We start from the raw sequence: 11,095 nt of genomic DNA on the forward strand, positions 1-11,095 counted from the left end.
GTACAATGAGATGCGGCAAGGAAAGCGTTTCTCTCACATGTGCTACTTCCTATAGAGCATCTTTAGGTTAGAGCTTCTATCAAATCAGACTTTAGCTGTCACACCACACATTAACAGCATCAAAATCTAGCAGGCATACATAAACATTAGCAAGGACTTTGATTAGGTCAGAGCTCACAAACCGCAACTGTACACAACTTGCACAATCTCTAATAAATAAATAAATACGGTAAGTACAAAAAGCGTTTGCAGTATCATCCACCTTAAACTACAGCAGAACTCACACTCACAGACCTCCACAATCAGCATATATGCTAAAAATAAAATTAAAAACTGGGGGGATGATCAACTCTGAACATCACAAAACACTACTAAAAAAATAGTAAAAAGATTCAGCTGCATAATTTATTCATGGTACAATGCATGCTGGGAGTTTTGTACTATTCAGGCACCCAGCATGCATAGTGGCAGGAAAGTTTGTTTGAAACAGTCACAGTCAAAGCTTCATGAACTAATTCTTGGTGTGGGGGTGTGTGTGTGGGGGTGTGTGTGAGTGAGTGAGTGAGTGAGTGAGTGAGTGAGTGAGTGAGTGAGTGAGTGAGTGAGTGTCAAACTGGTAGACCTTCACGTTAATCGGTACCCAAGAAGTAGCTCTCAGTATCAAAAAGGTTGGTGATCCCTGATAGACACCGTTCTAACAACCAGAGAAAAACGTTAAGGAGCCCAACTAAAACAACTACTGATCTCTAAAATGGTGAAAAGTCAAACAAAATACTTTCAAATATTAACTTCTGTTATGTCTCAAATGATGTTTTGTAGATATTTGACTGTAATAGGTGAAGCTGTTAATGCTGTTTTTTAAAGGTTTAATCATCATCTGTTTTAATTCAATCAATTTCGTCTAAGGCTGTAACTGTACGTAGTTTTGTTTCTTCTTCTTCTTGAATAGTGTTTACAAAGCAGTAACGCAAAAAGTATGATCTAAAATCTTAGATTTTTTTTGTGACATCTAACTATTTTCATATTGTTTATGACAACGCACCACAATAACCTGACAAGCCATTATTATGGATTTAAAAAAAAGAACCAAACCATTTAAAGCAAACCCTTTGGAGCTACAGAAACAATTCAGCCACACACAGAAATTAGAACAAGGAACTCAAGAATGATGACCATTAACAAATCATGCCACAATGCAGTCTGGGTATCAGAACAGCACAAAACTTTGTTTAATTCAATGTTTTTTAGTTTGTTGTGATTTTTCATTAGGGCATTCGGGGGAGGGGGGGGGGGGGTATTCTGATCCCTCATTTTCATTTCTCTTTGTTTGTTTTGTCACAATTCAAAAACCCAACTAAAGCAAACACTGATCTCCATTATGGTGACTTCGAATGAACGTACAACATCTAAAATCTTTTGTAGACATTTTGTAGACAGAAGTAAAGACACACTGGTTAGTAATAAGTTAAGCTGGTGAGGCTGATTTTGGGTTGTTGTCTGCTGAGATTTTAGAGATTTAATGGGTTTTCTTATCAGTTGATTTCATCTTTGGCTTTGGCTGCAAAATGTGTTTCTCTGCTCTTGTTTCTTTTTTCTTTTAGTGATTCTGCTTGTTCTCAGGTGTTCATCACTAACATTCAATCCTCATTTAATTAGTTACTTCATTATCTCACTAACTTAATCACTGCTTTAGTGAAACTTCAACACTCTGTAGTATGGACACACACTAGTGCTCTTTTAAAACTGAGAGTTTTGATGTGGGATTAAAGGAGTTAAATGTGTGAAATAAAAATAAGAAAACCACACTGAAACAGATTTTTAATAATAACATACTGTAAATTTATTTTATGGAAGCAAACAAAAAAACTGTAGATTACTGGCAACTCTGCTGCCAGTGGTTTACCGTAAAATCAAAAAAAAAAAACCAGCAAAATATTGTAAAATCTAACAGTCAAATTCCTGTTGTCGCTGCCCAGTTATGTTCCTACTTACAAGAGAACAATATCTTTGAAGAGTTTCAGTCAGGTTTTAGGCCCCATCATAGCAGAGAAACTGCTCTAGTTAAAAATCACCAATGACCTTTTTTTAGCTTCAGACCAAGGCTTCATCTTGCTGTTAGTTTTGCTAGCTCAGTGCTGCATTCAACACTATAGATCATGATCTTCTCCTAGATCGCTTACAAAATTACATCGGCATTCAGGGACAGGCATTAAGCTGGTTTAAATCCTTCCTGTCCGATCATTACTATTTTCTAGACTTAAATGGAGAGCTATCCAGGTTAATGCTAGTAAATGATCGCGTGCCACAAGGTTCAGTTCTAGGACCCCTGCTTTTCACAATATACATGCTTTCCTTAGGAAATATTATAAGAAGGCATGGAATTAGCTTCCACTGTTATGCTGATGATACCCAGCTATATATCTCATCAAAACCAGATGATACAGTTTAATTGACTCGGATAACTGAGTGTATTCATGAATTAAGAGACTGGATGACCGGTAACTTTCTACTATTAAATTCTAAAAAGACAGAGATTTTGCTCATCGGCCTAAAAACTAGTACACAGGACCTCCAGCATTTCAACTTGCATTTAGGCGGATGTTCTGTAACTACTAGTTCAATGGTATCATCTGTGATGATCTGTATAAGACTGTAGAAAGAACATTACTCATAATCTTACACTCCAGTGCGCATGTTAGTTCCCATTTTCCAGTGTTCTGTATTGCTTAAAGACTATAATCACACTCTTGATGTCACTCAAATGAGGATGGGTTCCCCTTTTGGGTCTGGTTCCTCTCAAGGTTCCTTCCTCATAACATCTAAGGGAGTTTTTCCTTGCCACAGTCGCCATGGCTGCTCATCAGGGATAAATACACAACATTCACCTTCACTGTTGATTTCTGTGAAGCTGCTTTGAGACAATGTCTGTTGTGAAAAGCGCTATAGAAATAAACTTGACTTGACTTGACTGTTGTGTGGTTGTTGTTTTTTGGCTGCATCTTCCTGAAAACAGAACAGGAAAAGAAAATCTGGTGTGATTGATAATTTTTCATTGCCCTACAAAGGCCTTTTTGTGAAAGGACCATGAGTTAGAAGTCAGAAGGTACTAATTTATGATTTGCTGTCTGAACCAAATAAATAAAAGCGACTGAACTATTTGTACAATACTGAATTTTATAACATCGTATTTTTTCCATTACTTCATATTGCATTGAATTGCATTGTTTTGAATCAAATTTGAAATCAAATCACACAGCATCGTAAAAGGGGTGAATCATATCGCATTGCATCGATAGCTGCTTCATATCTGTCTTTTATTTATCATATTGCTAGCTATGAATCAAGATGCTTTGGCCTCAGTTATGGAGATGCTCATCTTTAATATAGAAGCATTCGTTTTCTTAACAGAGGTGACTACTGCATGCACTAAATGGGTTACAGAAGAAGAAAGGACCAACACTCATTAACCAAAAATGAGCTTATATAAAGGTGACTGATTAAACAACGAGAAGTCATGTCAGAAAGATTTGCTGATTTAAACACTAACTGCTTAACAAGAAAAGTACAAACTTCCAGGTCAGAATGGACACTGAGAAATTTGGGAATTGTCCTCCATTATGTGGATGGGGCCAATTTTTTTTTCTTGCAAAAGTACGTCTTTCTCGATTTCTTTTCTTCTTTACACACCCACAGTAGTAGGCGAAAATATGGAAGAGTCCATGGTTGTGACTGGTGTCGAATTATCCACACGAAGACTAAACAAACAGTAAATGTAAAAAAGTGCAATGGCGGTGCAGTGAATGAATAATCTCGCAGAAGCTAAAAATGCTTCATTGTCAGCGGGTGCTTTTTCTCAGTCAGGGTCACAAACTATCTGGAGCGAATCCCTTAAACACTGTGGACAAAGTATCCACCCACATCCACACCTGTTTATTCAGCAAAGTCAATCCATGTCTGAAGATAATCTTAATAAACACTGAAAGGTTTGAGGATGGAACCAGGGAAGCTGGAGCTGTGTAGTGGCATCGCAACCCTCTGTACCACCCATAATTCTCCATTCCAACATGGCCACTGGTAAGCGTTAGGTAATGAGGATTAGGATGAGCAGTGCTGAGAAAGCAGGTAATCGTTCACTACATACATTTTTTTAAATATTATTTATATATCGCCCTTTATTTAGAACTCATTGGTGTTTTTAATCATGAATGACAATTTAATTCATTTCAAATGTATTCATTTTCAAATCTAAAAAAAAAATACTAATAAACTCAATATAAAACTTCATTATGTTTAATTCACAAAGCATTAAATAGATATTAGAATCTACTTGTTACAGGAGTCCTGTGAACGACTACAACCAACAAAGAAACAAAAAAAAAAATCAGCAAGATAAAGCAAAATAATGAACATTTTGACAATTGTGTGTATTGATGCTGTTTAAATGGCAGCTGCATTAGCCAATAAGGGAGCTGATGGCAAGGAAACTTTACTGTTGGGTCTAAGTATAGATATTTCCTTTATTACTTGTAAGTAAGAATGTATCTTATTGTTCTGTACAATAAAAAAAAATCATCCTGTCCTTATGAGAAGGTGTTTGAGAACAATATTATTCAGTCCAATCCATAAGTGTGCAGCATCATATGTTCAGCTGTCCAACAATTTGTATTTGAGAAGACCGATCTCCATGCTGGTGTTCAGGGTAGCTTCCGGCGGTCCTTCACGGCATTACGTTTCCTCTTCTTGCTCAAGAAATTCTCCAGCTTCCCGCTCTTTTTCAGCTCGTTGTACTTCTCTGCCAACTGCAGTTTCTTCTGATCAGCTGAGAAAATGGGAAAATGGGCAAGAATTGAGATGCAAACATTTCTGTCCATGTGCCTGAGATGGTCTGAGTATTTTAGAAACTAGTATTTTAGGATTAATAGGATTTTCATGAACAACACTTTCTACACAAAATGACACAAAAACACCCATTTCTGAACCTGGTGTGTTCTTCTGCTTTTGTAGTCAATTCAATTGAAATTATTTATATACACTTAACAATGAACATTGTCCCAAAGCAGCATTACAGAGATAAATTATAAATATAACTATATAAATTACTCCCTATGAATTTATCCCTAATGAGTGAACCAGAGGTGACGGAAAAACTACCCGAGCTGGTTTGAGGAAAAAACCTTGAAAGAAAAAAAAAAAAGATTCAAAAGGGAACTTGTCCCCATTGAGTGACCCTTAATTACTGTTCCATCATCGCTGAGGTATAACTGTTCACTGATTGAGACTTGAGGGTAAATCTGTTCATAGTGATTGCAGGGGGTATGGAAGTGTGTGAAGATCACTGTGTGCAGCTGGTGATGGTTCCACCTCAACAGTCTAAAGATCCATAAAGTTACTGAGCAACTCAAGAACTTTTTATTTCCATGGAGGATGGATTTGGACTGAAATTAATATCAACAGTCTGCTACAATGGCTCAAGACCACAGGTTGCATGAACTGTTATGCATTTAAGCCCCCATCACTAAACAGTACACCTCAACAGGGATGGAACTGTAATAAATGGACATTCAGTGTCACTCGGGTTCCCTTTTGAGTCTGGTTCCTCTCAAGGGTTCTTCCTCATGCCATCTCAGGGTTTTGTTCCTTGCAAAAGTTGCCACTGGCTCGCTCATTAAGGATTAACTTACAATTATAAGGAACAAACGTATGGGCACTAAATAGAGGTCGACCGATTAATCTGCATGGATAGTGGATTGCTGGAACTTATCAGCTATCATCAAATCAATGACACCACTTGCTTTTTTAGACGCGAGATGGTGCAAGAAGGGCACTATATTATATTTATTCATTATATTTATTAATTAAGTAATTCACATTTGTTTCATTCAGGAACATTTTCATGATTCAATACTTTTGTTTTGTTTTGTTGTAAAACTCAGTACTTTATGTTTTTGATGTTCGTTTTTTTTATATCCAGTATCTATTTTAAAAACTATTGGTTGATTAGTCTGTTATTAGGAAAGTATGATCCAACCTAGCTATCGGTAAAATTCCCCAATTCTTTTATACAATCACTGTAAAGCTGCTTTAAGACAGTGCCCACTGTTAAAAGTGCTTAACAAATAAGAATAAATTGAATGGAATGTGTGAAAATGATGCTCCCTGAACCACTCGGTCATAATTTGAGCCCAATGTATCCTATTCTATCCACGGTCCGGTTTATTGTCTGACAATATTTTCACGGACCGGTCTTTAAGGTGTGGCAGATAAATACAACAAAATAAAATGATACGACCGCCATAAAAACTGGGATTTTCTAAATCTAATAATAAACGTGAATCCACCGTGTTGTTTTTTGTTCATTTTGCTCGCTTGGGGGTTTGAATTTAGTGGTACTGTATTATGTGTTAGCGGCCGGAGCAGCCCCTTTAAGAAGGTAGCGGATGGAGGTAAGACATGTGACCGAGGGAAGCGACAGGAGTGAGTCATAGACAGATGTGATGGAGAGAATCCGGTCATTTTCCAAAATAAAACATTGTTCATAATCAGATAATAAATAAAACAGAAATAATGTAAGTTATGTATTATTTCTGTGCTGCCTGGTACCAATTGACCCACAGACCGGTGCCAGTCCTCAGCTCGGGGGTTTGGGACCACTGCTGTAACTAAATCGAAATATGCAAATGTTAATAATCTTGGATTATGCCTGTACTATCAGGGAAATAGAGGAAAACAGATGAAAAACCGGCCATTCAGTATATTCAGGTCATCAGCTAACCTCTTTTTTATAGGGGGCACCTTATGTTGCTGAAACTCCATCTGACCAACCTGAAGCAACCGCAGATTCAGCGAGCACTGAAGGAGAATTTACATTTACATGAACTTACATTTCTTGAGATAGAATGGTCTGTGGCCGCCTTCCACCAACGCTCTCTGCTTCCTCTTAAAGTGAAGCTCCTTCTCTCTCTGCTGCTCTTGTCGCTGATGGTTTCGCTTTTGGTTCTCCTGCACACATTTTGGACAAACCAGATGTTTAACAACCGAATGTAAAGTCAAGAGAAATACATTATTCTACTCAAGTAAAAGTAAAAAGTAATAGGGGTGGGGTTGCCATTTATGCCGAAATTCAGAATTCAACTTTCATTTCGACGGCATTTAGCTTTCAGAAGGGTCTGCATTACTGGCGTCTGTCTCCATCTTTCTTTCCTGCGAGTTAAGTGCGTTTATTCTGCGCCTATTAATCAATCGGTGCGGTTTCCAGGGTGTGATCATTTCAGAATCTGAATATTTTCCACTTTCATTATTTGTATTTATTCAATTACTATTGAATTTTTTTACTCAGTAGCAGATATGATTTAAAATATGGTTAAGTACAAAACTTTAAACAAAACTTAAGTAAAATTTAAACATTTTAAAAACTACAAGTACACAAAAAAACCTACTTAAATGCAGTAACTTGAGTAAAAAAAAGAGACATTCAGTGCTCGTTTATACTACAATAACGCTTAATACTGTATTAAGTGTTAACTTGCCATTCTCTTCAGAAAAGACTTCAGTTCTTCTTTCTTCGCAGCCGATTTGACTTTCTTCAGCTTTTTCTTTACCATCTGAAAAACAAAGCGTTCAAGCAGGATAGCACATATAGCGATAAGCAAATATCTGCAAGACCCTCGTCATTTCAAGCAAACCTCGGCCTCTCCGTGTCGGATTTCATCGATGAATTTGTACGTCTGGCTGAACACTTCGGGTCTAAAGTCCCCAGAAAGATCATCAAAACGAGGATCCCTCAGACTCTACAAAAATACAAAAGCCATGAAATATAAATTGAGCCCATGTGAACGTACTGATGCGTAGGAAACTTACGGGTTTCTTATGGAATCCTTCTTTTCTCAGTAAAGAAACTGGTCTCTTGGATGAAATCTCTTGAGGTCTACAATAGAAATCATGTTATAAGGGGATGGAGGAGGAATTGGAGGAAGTGTTTGATGATGTTGATGTATAAGGAGCTCAGTACCTGTCCTTGGACGCTTGTTTTAAAGGTTGAAATTTCTGTTTTTTCTGTTTTGCGTTGCAAAGAAGTTTATTGCAGGCCTTCCTTCCAAATTTGCTTTGTAACTTCAAAATCTCTTCAAATGACATTGTAGACAGATCTGTTTAATAAAAAGACAAATAAATAAATTATTACCAATACAATGGTTTTCATAATCAGTGTGGCACCAGCGTGAAATCCCCTCACCTTGTTTAAACCCGGTCACGGTGTGTATGCTTGGGTCAGGGTCGTTTGGCTTTTCGTTATCCGAATCCTCTGACCCGGTCACGTCAGACGTCTCGGCTTGGCCGTGCTCCTTTTCAAAATCGTTTGCTTCCTCATCGCTTCCATCATCCTCGTCTGCTTGGTTCGATTCCTCACCACTCGTTTCCTCCATGGCTTTCTCAGACATCTCGGATTTTTGCGCAAGGCCACTTTTATTGACCAAGGCAAAGTTTCTTTCCATCTCTAAAGCATCCTCATCCTCCAGATCATCAGTAAATGATGCTTTGCCATGTGCTTGATTATTTCTTTTCGCTTGAACAGGACTTGCAAACTGAGGATTTTTTTTGAGAGACTTTTGTTTTTTCTTGGAGGCCATCGTTCTGAAAAGAAAAAAATTGGCAATCAAAATCAGAGTATGAATAAAGAGCTGCTGGGATGTAGGACGATGTCCCTCTGGTGCTCTTCGGTTTGGAGATCCTACTAGAGTTTTACTGAAGAAATCCAAGGCTTTATTTAGAGTGCTGTGAAAAAGTATTTTGATTATTTGTCACACTTAAATGATTTAGATCATCACATTTTTTATATTTTATATTACCTCATAATGCAAGACCGTACATCGCATTGTGAAGGATTCCCCTCAACTTTTGTCTCATCAATCTACAGAATATTTGCTCAAAAGTCTTTGGGGAAAATCTACATGTTTCTTATTGTGGAATCATGAGCACTGACCTTACTGAACAACTGAGACCTGCAGTTCTTTAGATGTTGTTCTGGGTTATTTTATGAGCTCCTAAATGAGTCGTTATGGTTCTTTTGGGTTAATTTTGGTAGGCTGGACACTTCATGTCGCCCTTTCAGCCATATGCCATATATGAGAAGTGGGAAAAAAATGCCATTAAAAGATCTTTGTTTCTAATTAAACGTTTAACAAAACATCTTTGCTTCATTTTTAAGCCGACTAAATGAGCCGTTTTACTAAAACAGAGAAAGAAAACAAATGAAATATACTACAAAATTACTAAGTTTTTTACTATGTTATAAATATGTAATGTTTTACTCAGGATGTGTCAATCCGCAAACCAGAGCGGCCCGAAACCTTTTTCAAAAATCAAACTCGACTTAAATTAATGTTACGTTATACGAAAAGTTATATTAAAATTAAAGATGCCATGTTTTCTCTTAATTGTGATTTAATAATATTGAAAACTAACTAACTAATGCAGATTCAAATATAAAGTTTTAGTTTCAAGAAATTTACAGCACAATGATAAAAAATGTAAATAAACCATTCTATTGTAAAATAAGGATTTATGTTAAAATGTTAGTAATGAGTGATGTTCTGGGTTACTGATCAGAAGGTTAGAGGTTCACTAAGCAGGACCCCTGACCCTCTCTAAACATCTGGGAGAAAGAATTAAACTGTGCTGTAATGTATAATGTGACAAATAAAGGCTCTTCTCTTCTATCATTTAACATCTCTAGTTTAATTAATTGGAGTGGAACAATTTAGTTCATATCTTTAGAAAATTAAATATTAAATTTAAAAAATACACACACGCACGCACGCGCGCACACACACACAGGCCAAGCTCAGTCCTCAACATGTCCTGTATAGACCATGATCACTTCTATACACACGATACCAGACCTTCATTAATATGTCATATATGACAAATGTAAATAATCAGAGAAGGTTACAGACGAAAAAAACTTACACTGTAATGTTGTCTATAATCAACAACACAAACAGAAAACCGGAACCATGCTTTTTTTAAGCGAGGTACAAACACTTCCGGGTAACGAAGCTCCGCACACGAACGGAAAGGAAGACGCTTATTAATATTCAAGAGAAGCGCTGCCTGATTGGTCAGGTTTGTGCGGCGCTTCCACCAGGGCAAACCCTCATCACCATGGCAACTGCTATCACCAGAAGCGATATTGGGGAGAAGCATGGCGGCTCCAGTGTTGTGTGTAATAATAAAATAATAATAAAAAAAATGTATTTCTTTCTTTTTTCCTTTCTTTCTTCTAATAAAAAAATAATTAATTAAATTATTTAAAAATTTCCCCAAAATTATTTATTATATTTTATTGAACCAATGTACTTGATATATTTTCCATATAAATATATACGTTTATGATATATATTTATATTAAAAAGTTATGTAATATAAAAAGTATGAGATTATAGGCCAATAAAACAAATAGTGGTCATAAATAACCCAGAAAAAAGAAATGGTTTCATTTTTATTTATTTATTTATTTATTTTTACATTTTTTTCCAAAATATGATTTATATTTAATTAGTTGTTAATTATTAGACATTATCCCATTGTTCACTTCTACCTCACTGTACCACACACACACACACACACACACACACACACACACACACACACACATTTAGTGTAGGAGAGTTGAGGTTAGAGTTGGTACTTTAAATGTTGGTACTATAACTGGTAAAAAGGAGAGAGGTAGCTGATTTGATGGAGAGGAGAGGAGAAAGGTAGATATGTTGTGTGTTCAGGAGACCAAGTGGAATGGCAGTAAGGCCAGGAACACTGGAGGTGGGTTTAAACTGTTCTATCATGGTGTGGATGGAAAGAGAAATGGTGTAGGGGTGATACTGAAGGAAGAGTGCAGTAAGAGTGTAGTGGAGGTGAAGAGAGTTTCTGATAGGATGATGAACGTGAAGCTGGAAGTTGAAGGGGTGATGATAAATGTCATCAGTGTTTATGCTTCACAAGTGGGCTGTAAGATGGAGGAGAAGGAAACATTCTGGAGTGAGTTTGATGAAGTGGTGGAGAGTGAACAGTACCTACAAATGAAAAATTGGTGATTGGGACA

The 11,095-nt window shown here is 36.8% G+C and overlaps 1 protein-coding gene across 1 annotated transcript; it reads right to left on the reverse strand.

Annotated features, from left to right (window-relative positions):
* Nucleotides 1-4,497: 4,497 nt before the first annotated feature.
* rrp36 (ribosomal RNA processing 36) lies at nucleotides 4,498-10,095 on the reverse strand. The gene is made up of 8 exons (XM_046856842.1): nucleotides 9,964-10,095; nucleotides 8,231-8,628; nucleotides 8,009-8,144; nucleotides 7,858-7,924; nucleotides 7,683-7,787; nucleotides 7,527-7,601; nucleotides 6,882-6,999; nucleotides 4,498-4,819 (listed from the first exon to the last, which is right to left on the reverse strand). The coding sequence occupies exons 2-8, from the start codon at nucleotides 8,622-8,624 to the stop codon at nucleotides 4,695-4,697; spliced, it is 1,020 nt and encodes a 339-aa protein (XP_046712798.1). The 5' UTR covers nucleotides 8,625-8,628; nucleotides 9,964-10,095; the 3' UTR covers nucleotides 4,498-4,694.
* Nucleotides 10,096-11,095: the final 1,000 nt, after the last annotated feature.

This window comes from Silurus meridionalis, chromosome 9 (genome assembly GCF_014805685.1).
Source record: "Silurus meridionalis isolate SWU-2019-XX chromosome 9, ASM1480568v1, whole genome shotgun sequence".
Classification (NCBI taxonomy): domain Eukaryota; kingdom Metazoa; phylum Chordata; class Actinopteri; order Siluriformes; family Siluridae; genus Silurus; species Silurus meridionalis.